This window comes from Emys orbicularis, chromosome 7 (assembly GCF_028017835.1).
Source record: "Emys orbicularis isolate rEmyOrb1 chromosome 7, rEmyOrb1.hap1, whole genome shotgun sequence".
Classification (NCBI taxonomy): domain Eukaryota; kingdom Metazoa; phylum Chordata; order Testudines; family Emydidae; genus Emys; species Emys orbicularis.
This window is the reverse complement of record NC_088689.1, coordinates 23,292,176-23,314,634: the sequence shown is the minus strand read 5'-3', so window position 1 is coordinate 23,314,634 and position 22,459 is coordinate 23,292,176. Positions and strand designations below refer to the sequence as shown.

Sequence of the window (22,459 nt, the reverse complement as noted above, 5' to 3'; positions counted from 1 at the left end):
GGCTCTGCAATTTCATATCCCAAGGCAGCATTAAGATGTGAATTTTTCAGTCTTTAGATGCAGCAAAAAGGTGGAAGAAATGAATCCCTACCAGAAGAGTCTGCACCTAAACCTGGAGATGTTTATGTTCAACTCTTTTTACCCCCTTACCTCAACATCAAATCCACTTTTAAGTACTATTAATTTTACAAAGATCCTGAAGCAAGCAGTGTGGTCTTTGTCTTCAAAGTAAATAGAAAGTTAATGTGAGTACATACAGTATATGTGAAACTGTTTATGTCCACTTCAAAACTATTTCAAATGGATGCTTTAATGAAAAACTCACCTGTGTAGTAAATGTCAAGAGGGCTACAAATCCTTGTACATAAGTAAACAGTATTCTAAAATATTTTTGTGAGAGATAAAGGATAAGAAAAGGTGTGCAATGAAGGAAGTGCAATTGTTTCATGTGGAAAAAAAATGTTTCATGTATTTTATATTGTTTTTAATTAAAGTTATAAAACTGTTTACAAGATATCCCATCTTGTTTTAAAAATCCCAACTATTTCAAAGCATTAAATATATATATAATTTATTTACTTATTTTTCCTAAACAGGACAAAGTCTCAAATATGGGCATACGTAGAAAAAAACACACATTCAGTATTTTAAAACAGTGCTATACTTCAAAGTATAGTGTCACACTTACAAAGAAAATATCATACATGTCAAGTATATTTTTTAAAACACTGAGTCAAACATCTCACAAACGGGATTCTTTACAGATGGTTAATGCCAACTAATAAGACAGACTTCTTAAAAATCCATTCTAAATCTTCTTGTGTGCAAGGACTCTGATGCAAAACTCTATAAATGCTTGGTTTTTATGCTTTTTATGCTTGGTTATTGAGTCATACCCAAAACTAGTATTATACAGGCGTTCAGAATGAAAAAGAAGGATTCCTTGGTGAAATATTTAAGAGCTAAAAAAATGAAAGTTATCACTGAGTGTTCTCTACATGTCCAGACTATTTTCTTAAACAAGTTGCAGATTTTTAATTTTTTACATTTTTTTAAAAAGAAAAAGCTAACATACATAGTAAATACATATTGTGTTATACCATACCATACTATGTAATTTGTAATAAAATGTTTTTTCAAGTGTGTTAAATGCATCATATTGTATAACATTTAGGATCACACAGGCTCGATTTAGATCTTGAGAGGAATATTTAATTCTTATAACTTTTAGCTACATATGGTATGTGACTGACATAGAACTGTTTCCACCCTAATGTGATACATGTGATAAAAAGCAGGAACAACATTATGACAAAGGAAACATCACCACTATTAGTGTAGCATATTATGTAATTTTGCTGCTAAATTCATTGGCAATATCATGCATTCTCAGACACTAAATTTACTATTTGCACTGCTCCCATAATATGCTTTAATTACTTTCTAATCAATAAATACTGCAGTAATTTTGCATTACTTACTGTTTTCATATTACATGGACAATGTTTTCTAAGTCTGCATAATTCCCATTAAGCAACAGTGACATTCCTATGTTTTGAAATTATTATTAGGAAACAATTCATGTAAGTATCACTTGTTTTCTTAAAATTAATCACTGTAAAATACTTTATAATCAGGGTAAAATGAAAAAAAATCATGATTAAAACTGAAAAAAAACCCACAATAAGTACAAAGTGTTTGGTTTTTCTTGCTTCAGATAAGATGCTATGCAATGAACAAACAGAATAACTGACTATGCATTCTTTACTTTCTTCAATGTTTTAATGCTACATTACATTTTAAAAACCTAATAGATTATTTTTTCATAAGCATTTTGAAATCAAGCTGTTAAAATTGCATTAATCTAATGTAATAGCACACAGTATGTACTACTCTTTTAATTTCGTGGCTGTGATTGCCACCAATAATATAATGGCAGTGTGTTTACAGCTCTGATATACTAGGATGAAGCAGAAGGCCTGAAACATTTCTTAGCATTATTTCAGTATCAGTAAAGTACAACTGTAGCTGCTGGAAATATGCTGCCAATTTATTTAACTGAATGCAGTCTCGAGGTAAAACTTGGTATATTATATGTATATTCCATGTCCATTTGCTCCATTCATGATGATATTCAATTCATACTTCAATGCACAAAAAGCTAGATAATAGTGAGGGAACGAAGTCTTAATTTTTGCAATAATGGCTTGTAATGAGTAATTTGAAATGTGTTATGAGAAAAAAAATTACATTGTGCCACAATACTATTTTTTACTTTGCAGTAGCCAATGAAGAAAATAACATTGCAAACCTTCTGCCCAAGACTTTGGCACTCACTGTACCCCATGATTCATAGAGTTAAAAGTCCTCAAATTTTATAAGCAAAGATCCAAAATAGCAAATACTGAAAAGTCCATCTATTTATTTTCATTGCTGTGTTTGTGGGGGAAACATATTGAGTTGGTGTTTTTGTGTAAAGTGTGGGTCTTCGTGATTTTTGGACTTATAATACTTATCAAAAGTGCCTAGAAGAGAGCATCGGAAATTCTAAAATGTGTTTACAGGACACTCACAGTTCTTTCCATTTATCATTTTTTTAAAGCAACCCGTTTTTCAGAAGCTTAAAGGTCCTGTTTCTGTCAAAGCGAAATCTTGCTGCAGCTGTATACATTAAGCCTTTATTGGGTCTTCCGTAATAAAATGAAATAAATAAATAATCTAGTGTGGATAGAGTGACTATAGATAGCAGAACAAACCAAAAAAGAAAGTGAGAGGACAAAGGAAGAATACAGACTTGAAGAAGACAGACACTGGAAACTGGGTGTAAGTGTACAGAGTCACTTATGATAACAAAAAGGGCCATGGTTATCTTGCAAAAATCATGGTCCATATCATATTCCAGTAACTACTCATGACTCTCTTCACCTGAGCATCAAGGAGATAATACTAAATAATAATAAATTAATGGAGATATCCTATCTCCTAGAATTGGAAGGGATCTTGAAAGGTCATTGAGTCCAGCCCCCTGCCTTCACTAGCAGGACCAAGTACTGATTTTTGCCCCAGATCCCTAAGTGGCCCCCTCAAAGATTGAACTCACAACCCTGGGTTTAGCAGGCCAATGCTCAAACCACTGAGCTATCCCTCCCCCTGATAAACTGATACAAATTGGTATTAGTTTTTACCAACTAGCTAGTGAGCTTCATTCTCTGACTAGAAGGTGTCTGAAGGTTTTCAAACCCTGGTGAAGGCTGAAAAAAAAAATCTGGAGAGAAAACTAAATGATCAAAACAGATTTAGCTTTTATAGCAAAAACACATTTAGGATAAAAATGGTAAAAAAACCACAATCATTTAAGGGAGTTTTTGGGGGGTCATGAGGTTTCCAGAGTCCCTGCAAATGTTAAATGTAACAAAGAAGAAAAAATTAAAATGTTCTGATCTTTAAAATTTGTTACTGTGCTCACTTGTGGAATGTAAGTTTGTGACATATAGTACGTGACAGTGTATCCCATGTTAGACATAGGTATCTGGGCCCATTATGTACAACAGAACCATCTATTGTCAATACTTTTGTTGAATCAATTTAACGATTGTCACAACAGTAATCAAGATTTTAAATCACATCCATAAGTTATCAGACAGAGAAAATAAATCTTTTTGAATAGTCACAAATTCTCAAAAAAGCTGAAAGCGAGGCTTAGTATTAAATTATTTATAATTTCATAACTAGAGTCTTGAATTATATATCCTCTTGCAACAGCGAATATTTTGCATGTTATATTAGTGCTTATCTACGAATTTCATGTCCTACTGATGCTCTTTGTCTTGTGATCAGAAAACACACTGTATTTAAAAAAATAACCATCATCAACATACCTTTACTCCCTCTGTTTCAAGGCAACTCCATTCTACCTTGAATAGTGGAATTCTGTTAAAATCCCCTGTTGACATCCAAAATGCTAGGCTCTCAAGTACAGACACAGACACATGCACACACTTTGGGGCATACTGCATACTTGTGCACAGTTCAGAACTTGGAAATGTGCGTAAAGAGTGTTATCTATGCAAATTAAATGCACCAACAAAAGAACACCGTGTTGGATATTTATACATAAAAAGCACCCATTACAGTGCATCTAAGAATACCAAATAAAAATCCCACTGATCTTAAAACCAAGTTATGAAAAGAATGCATAATGCAAAACCAATATTATTTGATTCACTTTTGTCGTATTGGGCCCAACCCTGCAAATCCTTGTTCAGACATGTAGCTCCATTGTATTCATTGGGACTACTCAAGCAGAACCACTCAGGAGTGAATATTTGCAGAATCAAGATATAAATTTGTATCGTAATGAACATATTGCATTCTTTTAAAGAAGAAAGCATCATCAAAAATCTTCCAACATCTTTGCAAATACATAATATGCAAATTCCATATTATTACCAGTGCAATAAATTTTAAATAAGAGGTGAAATATATAGTCATTTTTTCAAGGTGAAAAAATTATTTAGATTCAACTACTGCAACACCTGTATAGCTATTTTATGTAAGAAATGAATTATATATGATTTGTGATACATTATTTTAAAAAAATGCCATCACCTAAACTATCCTTCTTTATGGTTCTTGGTCTAGAAACTGTTTTTTCTTCTATTTGTTCTGCTATGATCTATTCTCTAATCTAAATTCTAGGTGCAACTTTCAAGTCAAAAAAATTTAATGCATAAATCTCAATCTGATGCTGATCCAAGAAGGGTAAGGTTATGCATACTAAGTATTGGTTGCATTTCCATCTTACTACTTTATTGACACCACAAAAGTGAATCATTATTGGTTGATTACCGAGAGATGCTTTTAGAAATGCACTGAATTTTAAATAGTAAGTGCCCTCTTAAAAATTCCTGATGCTGTCAGCATTCATTAAATAATTATAGTATGTTCAGATGTAATGCTTTCAGGCTATGTTCATGTTCACAGTGTGCATTTTTAATACAATTGCGCTTAGTTAAAATATATATATGCAAGACTTAAACTTGCAAATACATTTTGCTACAGCTAAAAAGGGGAAAAACTAACTATGGCTCTAACAACGTAATGCTTCAGAATATATCCTGTTCTGTTTTTGTATCATTTCAAATATACAGACATCATCACAGTTTAGCAGAGGGGAAATAAAATTGAAGAATTTTGATAAATACATCAGCTATATTTCTACAAACAATTTAACCTACAGAAACAACAACAACATTTTGTCTGCATTCTACTGTCTATATATTTTATTATATACAAACACAACACACACTCCAAACCTAATGACTTTTGTCTGCTTTCTCAATATTAAGTTTGTCTTCCATAAGAATTATAACTACTTTACTTACTCAAGGGTTAATCCTTGTCATTTGGGGGGGCGGGGGGATACAAAATCATTAACGGACAGCATGTTGTTGGAAGTGGGAAAGCAAGTGCCAAGATGATAGCTGGAGAGACAATTAGGAGTAAGAGAAGGTTTTTATCATTCTTAGGGATACAAACACCATTACAGATGATGAAGAGTGGAGGACAGAGGGTGAGAGAGGGTGGTGTCCAGGGGACAGACTGAGGGCCTAGAAGGATGAAGGGAGATATCACAGTGAGAGACTGGGGTAAAGGAATAATATGGAATTAGAGGAAGAGAGGAGAGAGTTAATTGAGAACATTCTCAATTTTGATTTTTTTTTAAATGATGTAATACAGTACAGAGAAGGAAGAGGTAAAGAAAGAAGTTTTAAGAAGAGAATCAAAGCCACTAAAGTGTGCAGATTGGTAGGAAACATTTCATGATCTCTCCTTCTAGGTTTCCACCAAAGTAATTGTTCCAGAATGGTACAGAACTTTAAATGAATGCAAGCTTTTACACCAATTAAGTACACTGTGTGCAAATATGCTGCAAATAGTGACAAACATTTACAGATTTTTTAAAAAAAAAGTTAATAAAGGCCCATATCTTCAGCTGATACAAACCAGTGTAGCTCCACTGACGTCAAACATCTGATGCAGAATATTTAAGTGGTCCAATAAACAAAATATTTTAAAAGGTAACAAACTTTGTTAAATATCATATCGAGCAAAACTCAACAAAAGTTAAGCTCTTCTAATATTAAGTTATGTCAGTGCATTCTTAAATGGATAATCTTGGAATAACCATATTATTTCTCAGGACTTGCATGGGCACACATCCAAGTCTTTGTTTCAATATGAAAGTTGTAATTGCCAGGGCCATATTCCGCAATCCTCCACTTATTTAAATCAATATGCCTATGTGAGTCATTACCCCAATTGAACCACCAATAATGCGAGTAACCGTTGGCAGAATTAAGCCTCCAGTCTGATTTACATGTCAGCAACAAAAGTTTGTTTCATTTACACAACATTTTTAGCTGGTTAAAATCTTGTAATTGCAAAAAATAAAATTAGTTTTGGTTAAACATACCCAATTAAATTCATCATTTGATCACTGACAATTTAAATAGGACCTTTCTCCTCCTAATATAAGCCACACAAAAATTATAATCTAAAACTCTACAGTTTACTTGAACACACAAGAGAGTTACAATAGGTTTCGATTGCTTTTTATCACCGGGGATTTAAATCCTATATTATGTGAGGTGCAAGAAGTTGTGATAAAAATACTTTTAAGTTTATGTCAAGAGACACTTACAATGAGCTCTGAATCGCGTCCCATGGAAATGACGGTTCTATTTACTGTCCTCAATAGCTTCTCCATGATTATCTGGACATGTCGCTGTGTTGGTCCCTGAAGAGAAAGGATAATCTAGTGGAAACTATCACCAAAAGACAATCAATACAACTCAAATATTGATGCTCATTATTAAAATCCATCTATCCTGTTGAAACCAAATCAATTATAACTCCTCACAACTACTGCTCAACAAGATGAAAAACAGTCTTTGTTAAAAGCAAAGACTGCACAAAGAAAATAGACTTTTTATTACTGGCTGCTACTGAAAGTCAATTACATAATTAGAGTAATTTAAATAAAAAGCAAATACTTGGGGGGAAAACAGAATGTTTATGGCATTTGGTTAGTTCACAATTTAGTTTTCCAAAGACATTTTTTCACCATTTAAAATCAAAGGTCTCTGATCAAAGTAAACATGGCATACTTAATAACAGTGTATCAGATAAATTAAACAACTTAACTAAGGCCTTTCAAAGTGATTCTCAATTGTTTCATATATATTCTGGTTTTAGAGGTGATCTGCTAGGATTTTTTTTAAAGCATTAAAAGTGTGGTGTTGGTGTTGACTGTAAATGCCCTTTGTGAACACATTAGGGATGTATGTCCCAACCTTGTAAGGGAAGGAAGCCCCACAAAGATTGGGGGTAGGGAAGTATCACACTAATATAGGGAACTTGCTTCCCCTACTCCCACAATGTAAACGTGCTCCTTAAAAGTTACTTGCCTTCCCTTGCCCTAATGCAACTGTCTTTAGGGACTACTCTATGGTTGTCAACATTTGAAATGTTTTGCCAGACAATTCTCTGAATAGGATATGCTGCAGGCTGTTGCTGGACAGCTGTGCAAACCTTCTTGTGAAATGCCATTTTTTTTTTTTTAAATGAGTGAGAAAAATAACCCAAGGATCACCAGTTGCATTTAACTTCCAGAGTCTCCCGCTGGCCTAGGTGAAAAAGTATCCCTCATCTCCAGTACATGTATGTGCAGCTATTGTTCTGCAGCACCCAAGCTTCCTGATGGTGACAAGCTGGGACTTTCCTACTCTGTGTCCCTTCTCACCTTCTTTTCCCCACAGCTCCTCCGTCTCCCTTTTCTGCCTGCATACAGGCATCAATCATCCGGCAGCTCAGCAGCCCTCTCTCACCCAATTGTTGTCTCTCTCAGTAACAGAAGCCAGCTCCTAATTCTGCCCCCTAACCCTCATGAAGACCTTCTCAACTGAGTTCACCTCAGCAGGTGGTGGAGCTGAAAGCCAGTAAGTACGGCTTGCTGAGAGAGATGCAGACAGCAAAAAATGGGGAGGGGCTATTGCGCTGTCAGGACAGAAACTCGTCTTTTTAATGTAATCTGCTTCCTGATGCCACAGAATCTGGGATCATAGAAGAATGCAGTTACCAAGGACAGTTTTTAAAAAGTTGGAACTTGCCCTGGCCAAAGTGTAGGTAGCTATGCAGCTCGTGTATAGGAATCCAGACTCAGGCAGCAACCCTCTGGTCCAAAAATCTTTATCGCTGGCAAATAACTGGAACGGATTATAGCTCCCCACCAAAAGAGAGAGATTTGTATAGTTACTGTCTAGTCAATAAAAAATTGTAATCATGCAAATGACACACCCACAACTGCGTAACAGAAAAAAATTGTGCAGTTTTGCATGTGTAATTGTACAGCACCTTTACATTCTGAATGGATAGGACTGTTCAACTTCCCTATAATACTCAGGCAGAAGGAAGCATTGTCAAGTTATTTAGTTATATCTTGAGAGAATTGGCTAGAGGGGGCCTGTTTTATTTTACTGAGCTGTCTGAAGAGGAACCTACTTCCCGCAGATTGTTTTTAAATGTCATAGATCACACGGGGATATTTCTGTACATTTTAAATTCCTGACAAATTGTTCATTCACACCATCAAACCAGCATTTTGGATTTTCCTATAACTTGAACAAGTCCTGTTGCTAAGAAAGTCATTTAAAGCTACTCTTTTACAGTGAGAGACTTGTAAGAGACTATTTTTTCCTGTAGTGAAATTTTCTGCTACAAATTTCAAACAGCACACTCAGTTTTTATCCTCTTTAGTTGACGAACAACTACCAAAGGACCAAAAGCTAGCCCAACAAACCAGCATCAATGCAATGAAGAGGTTGAAGAGTTCATGTTCCAAACTTATCAAACACTCCCCAATGTCGCAGGAGGTGCAAGTGCTGTGGAGGAAGGATGCTCAACTCCTGTGAGTATCTGACCAATATCTGGAGCGGTGTTATGGGATGAGCTCCAGAGGGAGCCATATTCCATTTCCTCTGGGCCAGAATAAAGGTTGTCATAAGTGAGAAATCTTGAGGCCAGAGAGCAACATGGTGAAAGAGTAAACATCAGACAACACCACCTCACCTCCGACCACCACAATAGAGGAGGAGAAGAAAGAAAAAGAAAGCAAAAACTCAGAACAAAAATAAATGACAAAAACTAAGTCATAGCCAGCTTTACTTCATGATCACTCCTATCACTCACAAGACATAGTATTCTTAAGGGCTAATTGGTATGAACATCAGTTACTAACCACATCTTTCCTGTAAAGGACTTCCAGGATGTTACTAAGCAGTTGGCAGCAAGCCTCCAAGTCTTCCTGCCTTTCCAAATGATACTTCAACTGATCTGTCATCATTGGCAGCAAGATCTCCCTGCAGTCTGCACATAAAGATACAATGTTACAAGTATGTCTTACATAATTTCATAGTATACACACATATCATGTTGCAAACAGATCAAATATTTTAAAGAAAACTTTCAGGAAAAAAGTTAACTTCCTGGAAGACAGAAAGCCAGACCAAATTTTGGGCAAAAGTTTAAAAACCAAAAAACCAGACAGTCATAAGCAAATGCAAAGTGACCTCTTTATAGCAGAGTACAACTGAACAGCAAAAAAATCCCTGCAGCAGTGAGTCTCAGAGCCCAGGTCAACTGAGTCCGTTGGCTCAGGCTTTGAGACTCGCTGCCACATGTCTTTTATTGCAGTGTAGACATTCCCTAGACAACCTGAAGTATAAAGATTGGTACACGCTTTGTCCCCAGGCTCCAATTCAGCAAGGTACTTAAGTATATGCATAACTTTAAACACACGACTACTTCTACTTATGATAACTACATGTATTTAAGCATTGTGATCATGCAAATGACACACCTACAACTGAGCACAGGGCACTGCATAACGGAGGGAAAAGTTGTGCAGTTTTGCATGTGTAACTGTACAGCACCTTTACATTTTGAATGGATAGGATTGTTCAACTTCCCTATAATACTCAGGCAAAAGGAAGTTAGCATTGACACAATCCGGTGAACATGTGCCCTGCAAATTAGGCTGCAAAAAGAGTGGAGAGTTTTTTCATTATGTTTTTGCTTTAAGGCAGTGTTCCCCAATGCGGTGCCTGCGGGTGCCATGGCGCCCGCCGGGCCATTTATGTGTGCCCACCTAGTGCCCAGCCGGAGAGAAGCCGCAGCCCCGTGCCTGCTGGGGACAGAGTTCTCCGGGGCTGCGGGCGCCGGTGTTCTCTGTCCTCACGGCTTCTCTCCGGCTTCTCTCTCCTCTCTGGATTCATATATTATGTAATATTAAATATGATGTTTTTCATATTATTTAATGTACAAATACAAAATAAGCCTTGAAAAATTGTTGGCGCCCGCCACCCTCTTCTGAAAACATGAATGTGCTACTGGCCACAAAAAGTTGGGGACCACTGCTTTAAGGGGAAGGAGGATGTAGTCAAGAAGTAAGGAACTACCCTGACTTGCAACAGAATCCTTAATTATGAGTTGGAGCAATGCAGTGATTTTTGTGGGTGTCCCCACCCCAACTGAGAAGCAGGGATGGTGGTGGAGAGAGCAAAGCTAGATGTTTCTTGTCAGAGCTGAAAGAGTAACATGGGCCCTCGAGGTATTCAATTGGGGATGGGGTGGGGAAGGGGAGAAACAGATAAAGAAGACACCACCTTCCTTGAGGAGAATGCTGCTTCACACTAATTGGTTGTCACTTTTTCTGAATTTCCTTCCAGGACAAGTAATGATATTGGCCACACAGAATGATATCACTGCAACACGAGGCAACATCAAGTCCTAATGTATCACAACATCACTCAACTATGTGATGATGCATGCAAGCAGCCTGGTACTGAAATTCATGGGATTTTTTTCCAAACAACACTTCCTGCATATTAATCTTACAGGATGTCTGAAAATCCAGATAGTTTTGTGACACATTTTACTCTCCTTTAGCCATGGACACACTTTCCAACCATCTCCTTCCAAAGCCCTCTCCCACTGCACACACCCAAAATTTAATATTACATCCACCGCCTTTCTGGCCAAACAGTGGAGAGATCTCTCAACAAAGCTCATTTGTGTTATACCTTGGTCACCCAGAGAGACTACACATGTGCAGAAGCATGAACTCCACCTGAATGGTTGAGCACAGTACCTCTATGTTACACAAGGGACTAGGTTATAAAAAAAAAAATGACAGGCAGCATATTTTTCAGAAAATGTCACATTCACATGAAAAAGGGAAAGTAATATAGTTATGTTTTAATACTGTTTTAATTAATGGCATGGCTAATATTTTATAGTCTCACAAATAATGCATTAATTATTAGCAAGTACTTTCAATTAGCTTCAGACTTTTTTGTTTCCAACAAAGGAACAATATTCATCTTTACAGAGCTAATAGCAGAAACTCTTGAATGCAGTATTTCTGTTTATCTGATCCTTGGTCATTTAGCCTCTGGCATAAGGCTTCAAGGGAGAAGAATCACAGCTTGAGAGTTGAAATGTTTGCCTCAGGGCACAACTATTAGGCCTGCATTGTATATCCACAGATAAATGTTGTCATTATAGGGTTCTATGTACCTTACAGGTAAGTATTAGCTACAGATTCACATTTTTAGAGACTAGAAAGCTCAGGGGATGGTCTACACTTGAAACGTTCATCAGCATAGCTACATCTCTCAAGAGTGTGAAAAATCCACACACCTTAAGAGATGTAACTATGCCAACCTAACCCCTGGTATTGACAGCACCAGGTCAACAAAAGAATTCTTCTGTCGACTTAGCCACCGCTTTTCAGGGCAATGAAGGGAGAACCCCTCCCGTTGCTGTAGTGAGTATCTACACTGAAGCTCTACAGTGGCACAGTTGCAGCACAGTTGCAGCGTTTTAAGTGTAGACATAGCCTAAAAAGTTAACATAGTGTAACCGTGGCCCAAACTGCATTTCAGTTTTTAAAAGTACAAACACAACCTTAAGGGGTCTTAATAATTAATAATAAATATTAAATAATACATATTAATTAATACATTAATAAGATTTTGTGTTACCTAACAGACAAGAAAATGTATACATGCATAACAAATGTTAATAATATAGCACACTGACAGAATCTTTCATTGTATCTGAAAGCAGTTTATGTAATATGAAGTCGGACAACACTCCTACATGGCAGGTAATGAATTGTAAGTATTTAACCTAATAGTCTGCTATGAGTTTTTCAAGATACATGATCCTAAACCACATTCACAAAAGATTATGGCAATGAAAAAATGGGGATATGGGACACAGAAGAATATCTTGCCATCAGCTAAATAAGGAAAGTATTAGAAATGTTGCTAAGAAATAGTCTTATAAATATTAATCCAAACTTTAATTTTCCTGTGAAGCTGTTTTGAGGTAATACACTGCAGATTTTTGGAAAATCTATCACATGGTGCAGCCTTTCAGATCTGTTATGGAGGAGGTTATACATACTGTCATAGGTCTGACTAAGTATGCTTTAATATGTTTAACTCCTAATAAGGAACAAAACAAATGGCTCCTTGAACACTAGCTGCTGTAATGTATTCATAAGTAATTCAATAAGATTAAATTGTGAGGGACTTCATTTACCTCAGACTCAAAATAGGCATTTTTTTTTTAAAAAAAATAACCAGTTTGTGGAATACTGCTTTTAATGAAATGAGTAAAAGCAGGATTCTGACACACGGTTGGCAGGCGCTATGGAGAAGTAACTGTACTAACTTCAAGAGCCGGCGCTAGGCATAAGCCAACTAAGCAATTGCTTTAGGGTCCCGAGCAGCTCAAGGGGGCCCCCTATTAATTATTAGTATGCGTTTGGGGGAAGGGGAATATTCCTGCCTAGGGTCCTCAATAAAGTAGCACCGCTGCTGCTAACTTGTCTTTGTGAAGCCTCTGGGTGCATCAATCAGTACCATTACAAAAGCCCTTAATTAGAGATTGCAAGTTTCATGTCCCTTTTAAATCCTACTACTAGAGAATGGTCACAGATCAATGTAGTATCTGCAAAGCATGTGGAAATCTAAAATTGCAGTTACATCAGCTTTGAGTGGGTTGCCTGGAGCTGAGACTGATCAATAGTGAAGGTAAGCAAGCTGATTTTGAGAGACAAGGAAAACCACCTAATTGATTTGTCATATTACTTCCATTTGAAATTATAAACCTCTATACTGAGGGCTGGTTCCTTTCAAGTAGCGAAGAGGACTTGACAAAATTTCTCAGTCATCATTTCAGTGGATCTCTGCCTTCCCAAGAACCAAGCTGTGAGTAAATGAACTGTTGAGTTTGTAAATTTTGCAGGTTATATAACATGAAGATAAAACAAGGAGTCAAGGATGTCTCAGGTGCACCATTGATCAATATAAGTCACACACACACACAGAAGGTAACTCTGCTATTGGATTTGGCCTTAGCTTTATTTCAAAGGCTTCACTGAAAAAAGTTATTCACTCCCATACTTGTATTTGTTTGGGACAGTAACATTAGTTAATTATAGTTATACTACTTGGAGATTTCCTACCCAGACACGATAGCTTTCATAGGCAAATAAAGATACATTACAATCACAGTCATCACCACGAGCTCTTTCTGGGATCTGCTGGTACCCTCTACCTAATTATGGGCGGGAAACACTGCACAGAAATAATTCTACAGTCTAAAGCTTATTTCCCATCAGTCTGAAAGTAATAAATATCAAGAACTAAGAAAATGGAAGTTGTGATTATGATACATTGGAAAATATATACATAAAAAGCGTTTCACAGTAGTAGTGTTTAGAGAGTGAGTGTGATTTTTGTGTCAATAAACACTTCCACTTCCAGCACTCAAGGAGCAGACCTAATATTTGTGCTGTGAGGCAAAAGTCTTTACCTTTGGACTACAAATTCACCTCTGCTGATAGCATGCATCACAGCTAGAGCAGGTTGAAAAAATGTTTACAAATTTTTTTCCTGTCAAAAACAATGCCAGAACTAAACATTTTGAAAGGTCTCTGCTTCATTCTGTATTAGAATGAAAACAATTTTCAAAACCTCAAATTTTTCTCACAAAACCAAATTGATGTTTTCTAGCCAGCCCTAATTACAGGCAGTATGACCCAGATGTAGCAATCCAAAGATAATTTCAGGCAAATTATTTTACAACCAGCACTACAATAATATGGTGTACAAAGCAGGTGATGCCTTAAATGAATCCTTCCTACAAACCTGAATATTATTCTCAATATTTTATCATCTATATTTAAATTAACAGAAAGTACAGAATAGCAAAGGTTAATCTTTATCAAACTGCCTCTCACGTGTACCTCCCAACACTGATTAATGAACAACCTTAATAAATCCATAGTCTTTATCACTACTCTCCTGTTCAAAAGCCAGCTCTGAAGGTAACTCATAAGTATGATACACAATGATTACAGACAACAATAATTCGACATCTGTTCTTCCCCTGCTGCACTGGTATATCCCACAATGATTAATGTCAGGGTAACGTGCACTGAGAATAAAGTATTAATCTTTATAAGAGGACACTCAACGGGCATTATCGGCTTATGAATATCCAAGCAAAAATATTTCACCACAACACTGATATGGGAACTTTGTTACAGCAAACTGCATGAACATTAACGAATTTGTCAGTTTAAAACATTTATTTTTATGAACACCAAGTAGTGTGTTTTTTTGTTTAATGTGACCAAACAAAAAATTAAATGATCCATAAAGTGACGTTAAATAACTTTGCTCCCATTATATAGCACTGAGATAAAGATTAACATTTTTTTATGAGAATTAAACAGTAAGAGCGCATATAAATGGTGTATGCTTTCTATTAAACTTTTATGGGCAAGCAATTTTCTAATAGAGAAATCACCTGATTTTTCAGCTTAAAGCCCAGAACTCACATAATTCAGTTGACACTTGGCTTTGTTTTACAAAAGAGCTCAAGCTACAGAAAAATAGTTAGTTATACCATTAGTATAAATCATTAGTATAAAACTGAATCTTGGCGTTTGAGTTGTATATTTTATGTCGTATATATATATATATATATGACATATAACATAATGTCATAACAACATCCATAACAAAAATTAAATACATTTATAGTTTAAAGCATCCATTAGGTTATTGCAAAACCACTGTATTCAAACACACATATATACACATGCCCAATCCCTATGTAACTTAATGCAGCACCACACCCTGCCAGAACAAATGCAAACCCTACAGACTTATCACCACTGCTATGATGATCAGTGCCCCCCAAAACATACCTTTTCAAGATCCATGTTCCTATACAACATATGCTATCACAACATATGGTGTACTTCATCCAGTGCATCAAATGCCTCAACAACTATTTGGGTGAAACAAGACAAGCACTATGCTCTTGAATGAACTCTCAGAGAAAAATGATAAAAGACAAAAACATCCTATCACCTGTGGGCGAACACTTTTCACAAAGCGATCACTCCATATCTGACCTCTCATTCCTCATCCTCAAAGGAAACCTACACAACACTTTCAAAAGACAAGCCTAGGAGCTTAAATTCATAACTCTCCTGGACACTTAAAAAACCATGGACTTAACAGAGACCTTACTTTTATGGCTTATTACAACAATTTGTAACAAACCCTGCTGCTGACTAATCCTCCTTTATCCTACGACTGCAGAGATGTTAATTGCAGACTTCATTTTAAGTGGTCTCCTACAACATGTATAAACACCTTATGTTTAACCATCTGTACCACCTTGCATTTAGCTTGGACACTCTGGTTACCTTCCCCAGACCTGAGAAAGAGCTCTGTGAAGCTTGAAAACTTGCCCCTTCCACCAACAGAAGTCAGTCCAATAAAGATATTTTCTCACCCACCTTGACTCTTTCAGTGGTACTACTCGCATTCTAAAAGTTAGGCATGTACCCAAGTACCTGGCTGAATCAGGATTTTAACTTCTAAATATCAACACACTCAGTACTGTGCAGAATTGGACTTCAAAATGCTTTACAAAGTAAGAAAGTAGCATCCCAATTTTTAGAAATGAAAGCTGGGATTCCCTTGAATTCCAAAGGGATTTTGGCACCTAACCCGCTTAACTTTCTTTTGAAAATCTATACAACTTCACAGAAATGTTAAGTATCTTGTTTAAGATACTGACTCCACATATCCTCATTCTCAGTCTCACACTTTATTCCTATTGACCACGCTGCTTCTAATAGTAATATAGCTACAAACTGCATAAACCAAAAACAGAAATCCTCCAAAAACCCATAAAAAGGAGTGAAAGAGCATCAGCCTCGAGATTTTGAATAACTCTTGCAAATCAAACAGGACACACTTGGATCATCTTTGTGATACAATTCCAAGGCAATAATGTTTTGTCAAAGACTCTAATGAATTTCTATAACAACATAACTGTGACCAAATGATCTTTTCAATGCCCTTACAGTAACTGTTCTGTCAAATCAGATTGAGGACAAATGAATGCAGAAGCAATTTAAATATGGTTCTTTTGTGAGAGGAGAGAGAAATTTGGGTATCATTTCCCAAGAGCTTTGTCCATGACAAAGAAAGACCAAGATAATTAGTTGTTTGTTTCCCCCCAAGAGAAAACTAAATTTATCTATCAAGCTTCAGAAAAATGAGGATATAAGTGAGGATATAAAACTAGTGGGACGTCTAACAGACTAAAGGAGATGTACAAAGTAGCCTTTGGATGGAACTCAATGACTATGACCCTCACAAATTTATGTAAATTGGTTTGGTTCTATTAGTAGGGGAATAATTTCCAGCAGTAAAAGAAAACAATTTTTTCTTCAAACAGTAGTGAATATTCATTGTCTTAAAGCTAGGAATGTGATGAATACCCAAAGCAGAATCAGTCTGTACAGAGTTCTATGTTATACTTGGAAGTTTATGTAGAAAATTTGGAAATGGTCACAGGCCTTGAAAAGTGTGGGTCTTGGAAGTCAACTGGTAATTCCTCACCAACAAAATTTTCCTGCTTGATGTTCCTTTGACTGATTGGCTAATTTTAAACACTAATCAACCTCTGTCCTTTTTGGTACAAGTTCTCCATTTTGAATCACTGCAGAAACAGAACAAGCAACAAAATTAAAGTATTGTATAGGAGTTTCCCTCCAGAGCAACAGGAATCCTGCTAAAAGTAATGTAGGTTCTATAAAGGGAAAGGAGTAATCTAGGACACTCAGAGGGAACAAAATTCCTTATTCAGAGAATATGGCACAGCAGTGGATAAAATAAGTAAATATATTCACTGCTCCCCTATGTCCTATATCACCTATTCTGAAAAAACAGGGGCTGCAATACAAATGCAAAATCCTATATCTTACTTGGATATACAGTATCACTGTAATCATGCAGATAATTTGGACTACCAAACAACACATTCATGTTTATTAAGGAACTCAAGGTTGCCATAAAGAATAAAGACCATCGGTTATGGTTCAGTATGCTTCCTCCAGCATTGTCAATAACTGATACTTCAGCTGCTTGGGGAGAAGGGGGAAATGTGTGGAGAAAATATCCCAAAGTCTTCTGAAATCTATGTATTCCAGGCATTCTGATTTATGAATTAGCTAGGGCTTTTGCTGGTGCAGTTTCTGGCTTGTTCATGGTATAGTAAAAACTGTTTTATCCGGCACTTCGCCAACCGGAAAGCTCTATAAACCGGCATTTCTGAGATTCATTGAAATTCCGGTTTATAGTCCGGTTGGCGCTGGAGGGGGTGTGGAGCGCAGGCTCTGGGAGGGAATTTGGGTGCGGGAGAGGGCTCAGGGCAGCGGGTTGGGGCACAGGAGAGGCGCGGGGTGCCAGTTCTGGGCGGTGCTCACCTTGGGAGGCTCCCCGCAAGCGGTGACCTGTCCCGTCTGCTCCTAGGCGGAAGCGCAGCAGGCGGCTCCGCGCACTGCCCCTGCCCCGAGCGCTAGCTCTTCAGCTCCCAATGGTTGGGAACTGTGGCCAATGGGAGCTGTGGGGGCAGCGCCTGTGGACGGAGACAGTGCGCAGAGTCATCTGCCGTGCCTCTGCCTAAGAGCAGCTGGGACAGGTCACCGCTTGCGGGGAGCTGCCCAAGGTGAATGCCCCATGGATCCGGTACACCCCCTCACGTGCCCCCTCCCGCACCCAAACTCCCTCCCTCTTAGTTAACTGGTATTTTTCACTTACCGGAACCTCTCATTCTCCCAATATGCCAGATAAAACAGCTTTTACTGTAGCTTGTTCTTTCAACCTCATCTACTGAGGTTACTAAGCATTTTATGTCATAGTCCCAGGTGTGTAAACAGAGGATGGCTCTACCGGACCTCGTTCCATGCAGCTCTGCTGATAAAGCTGTTCTGGATGCTGCTGGTGTAGTTTCTGACTCTCATTATCAATCTCATTAACCATCCAGTCTCTCCTGAAGTGTGAGACTTAAGTCAGTACCTTTAACATAGATCATTTGTCCTAAAGGATATATCATACTTATTTCAGTTTTAGGGACACGCAAATACAATGTGATGTAAGAAGTTTTATGCATATACTATCATGCTTCCTTGCTTTTACAAATTTATTTTAGCCCACAAAGTAACCTTAGAGTAAGCTTTTACCCTTTAATTTCCTTTATACATAGTAGTACATTTTACATTCATGTTGTTGCATTTTGACCCTTCTTCCTGTTTCTAGGTGGTTTCTTATCTCTACTATATACATTCCTGCATTTACGTGCCAGAGTCATCTTATTATGAAAGATGCATGTAATTTATTTTATTAGCCATCTGCTAAATTTGCCTCCTAATACACTAAATGATCTGTGAACCACTGGGAGCCGTTACTCTCAGGCAGGCATTCTGCATGTGAAAGCATATATACTGCTTCAGAATATCTGTGCATGTGTGTACACTGGATTTAACCAATCAATTTATTTAAAAAAATTCGAAACAGGAAAAGGAATTACTCCATACATTTAGGACTACATTTTCACAGTATGGTGCTATGAGGGTACAGATAATTCAGATAACTACAGAACACTACCAGTGCAGAGGGTACTTGTGCATTTTAAGGAGCAGCACCTAGTTCACAGCCCTTTCAAAATGTTGAGTGTTAAGGACTAACGCACTCTGAAAAATCAGTTTCATACTCCTCTTACGAATAATTTTAAGAACTATTTCCCCAACAATTTTTTATCTAGCTCCTCTCCCCAATATTTTAGCAACAAAAGGAATTTTTCCAACATAATCACTAAATTCCTGAGAAATACAGGTTAAGAATGGAAAGTCATATAGCCCATGAAATGTACAGTGTACTCTTAAATAAAAACGTCAATGCATTTTTCTTTTCAACAGGACACAAACTTTTAAATTGACTTTGGGGTGGGTTTTTTTTTTTGTGGGGGGGAGAGCGGGGGGGGGGGAGGGGGAGTTGCCTTGCACACCTTGCAATGCTGAGGAAGCCTATTTATCAAAGTCCTACTACTCTATGGCCTGGTCTACACTACGACTTTAATTCGGATTTAGCTGCTTTAATTCGAATTAACGCTTGACCCGTCCACACAACGAAGCCATTTAATTCGAATTAAAGAGCCCTTTAATTCGATTTCTGTACTCCTCCTCGACGAGAGGAGTAGCGTCAAAATCGGTATTGTTAATCCGAATTAAGGTTAGTGTGGCCGCAATTCGATGTTATTGGCAATTAGATGTTATTGGCTACCCACAATGCAACACTCTGGAAATCGATGCTACTACGGTAGCTTGGACGCACACCACCGAATTAATGGTGCCTAGTGTGGCCGAATACATTCGAATTTATAAAATCGGTTTCCTAAATTCGAATTATATAAATTCGGATTAATCCTGTAGTGTAGACATACCCTATGTTCCAATCACTACGTTCAGACTTCATTTATTTTTTCAGTGTGTCATCTTTACCTACAAGTAAAATCGACAATAGATAAAAAAGGACCAAAGCCTTCTAGAAAGTTTCAAGTCCCTGTAACTTGTTACTTCTCTCACCTAAGTGGCTTCTTTTTATAATCATATCAGACAAAGAAGGAATTATGTTTGTTAAATCTGTAACAGTTACCCACAAAACAGATACATTAAAATACATACTGTCAGGTTTAATTTTCTTTAAAATCCTTATCAGTATTACTAAAATTCCCTTAAATAATCAAGACTGACCATATTTTTTAAATTAAAAAATTATTTTTCTTCATCCATTCTGTGGTAGTTTCATATAAATTGGGCAGCGAAATTAGACTGCTCTCTTTTATAGCCCATTTTACTTTATGGTCCATATATATATATATATATATATATATATACACACACACACACCAATATAAGTCTGTCTGCTTGCAAATACTTCAGGGAGAGGTTTAAATCCAAAAATAATTTTTCACTGCTCAGTTATAGTTTCATAAATACAGCATTTATTACTATTAAGATTTGTAAAGCTTTTAAAAAAGAACCCATCAAATCTAAATTTGGGGTCTAAATGGTTTAGCAGCTTCCTTTTAAGCTATCCTGGTTAAATTCGTTCACCCTACTTGATCACTGCAAAACATCTAAATGAAGAGAAGGACTTTGCCTCTCTTTCCTCAGGCCCTTAGAACTTTGACGAAATTGAAGAGATTACTAGGAAGGGAGGAGAGGGCAACAGTTAGTTGCTCACTGTGTTAACTTATCTCACCAGGAAACAACACTTTGGTCTACACTATAGCCATCTAGAAAGAAAGGCAATGCTGTACCTCAAATGAAAACCTAGATAATCCATAAAATAACCATTTGAACTTGTCTTTCATTGGGCCACTAACTGCAAAGTGGAATGAAAATGTGGGTGCATGGTATAGTGTCAATGTATTTAATTTGGAATTTGTGTGAAGTATTTAAAAAAATAAAACAGAAAGGTCAAGTTCTCTCTCTCAATTTCCTTGACACAAAATTCCATTACAGAAATGCGAAAGTGACAATTTCATATTTTAAAAATTACAATCCAAGCCAATTACACTGTGTTTAATGCTCTTTTAAATTACAAATTACAAGTTTTTGCCTTCATTTCTCCATGATCTACCACCTACACTAACTGTCAATTAGCATTTTCTTACATAGTCTAAATCTGCTTGTCCTTGTAGTGGAACAACTTTAATTGGTTGCAACTTCCACTACCTTCTAAAGTGAGGACAGAACTGACACTGATAGAGGTCTAGAGACAATGAATAATGTGACAATGTAATGATTTCCAGGGCTCTGCTTACCATGCTGCGTGAAGAGGTCACTGTGAACTATTTCGATCAAACAGTACAGCTTCTGAATTGTGAGCCGACCCATTGGAACATTTAGGATGAAATCTGTAAACAGCTTGCTATACAAAAATGGGCAATTAAGAAAAGGAATATGTTAATTTCTCAAAAGTATATAAAACCAAATGTCTATAGCTAGAGAAGAAACTGAGCAGTTAGTTCAGTAAACATTTTTTTGGGCGGGTGGAAGGGGGAGCAGAGGAGGACCAAGCCCTTTTCTACATAGTGAGGAGTTCTAGAAAGGCAATTCAGTGCTCACAATTAGTTTAAATTTCTTTGGCCAATATATTTATTTCTGCTCTTCATTTTCCTCCCTCATTCCACTACAGATGAACAAGGCTCTACTCGTGTAGCAGCATACAGCTTCTCCATTTTGGCTTATGTATTTCAAAATCAAACTGAGGCACAGAGGCAATGCACATAAGACAATTAAAATATAAATATGAGTTACTGTAAATGCAAAAGCCTGCTACTTAGGTAGGGGAAGAAGCATGATAGTAAGGATCCTTTATGTGAACAGCTTCGATTAGGGGTAGGGGCAGAACTGAGACCGACGCAGAAAAAAATTCACAGGCTTTGGGACCAGAAGGGACCTGGTTGACAACCTGCATAACAGAGGTCATTCAACTTGACCCAGTAGTTCCTGCATCAAGCCCTATAACTTGTGGTTGAGCTAAGCATATCTTTTAGAAAGACATCCAATCTTGATTAAAAGACTTAAAGTGATGGGAAATTGACAACATCCTTTAGTAAGATGGTCCAATGACCAGTATTTTACTTTTGGACAGATTTTTCAATACTTTTTGCTACCATACATCTTTCAGAAATGGCTTAGTCTTGGAACTCTATACTCATGGCCCAAGAAGACCTAGTGGAAAAGGATATATAGAGGCATGCAGAACAGGTAAATGAAAAGTTATACTTTAGCTTCTGGGTGCAATGAAAAATTTCAGCAATAATTATGATTTTTTGTACAGAATATCTCCAAACTGAAATTTAGCTTTTGAATTATAGCCTCATTTTCCAGCATTTATTTTATTAAAAATTAACTCTGAATTTCCACATTTATTTTTTATTAACACTT

General features: G+C 36.9%; 1 protein-coding gene across 2 annotated transcripts in view; it reads right to left on the bottom strand.

The window, feature by feature from the left end:
- Window positions 1-22,459, bottom strand: part of DOCK1 (dedicator of cytokinesis 1) — a 558,093-nt gene that overhangs the window by 372,874 nt on the left and 162,760 nt on the right. For both annotated transcript variants that reach the window (XM_065408426.1, XM_065408427.1), the window contains 3 exons: window positions 21,331-21,437; window positions 9,299-9,426; window positions 6,704-6,799 (listed from right to left, as the gene is read on the bottom strand). In XM_065408426.1, the coding sequence (XP_065264498.1) occupies window positions 6,704-6,799; window positions 9,299-9,426; window positions 21,331-21,437 (331 nt within the window). The remainder of the gene's footprint in view (window positions 1-6,703; window positions 6,800-9,298; window positions 9,427-21,330; window positions 21,438-22,459) is intronic.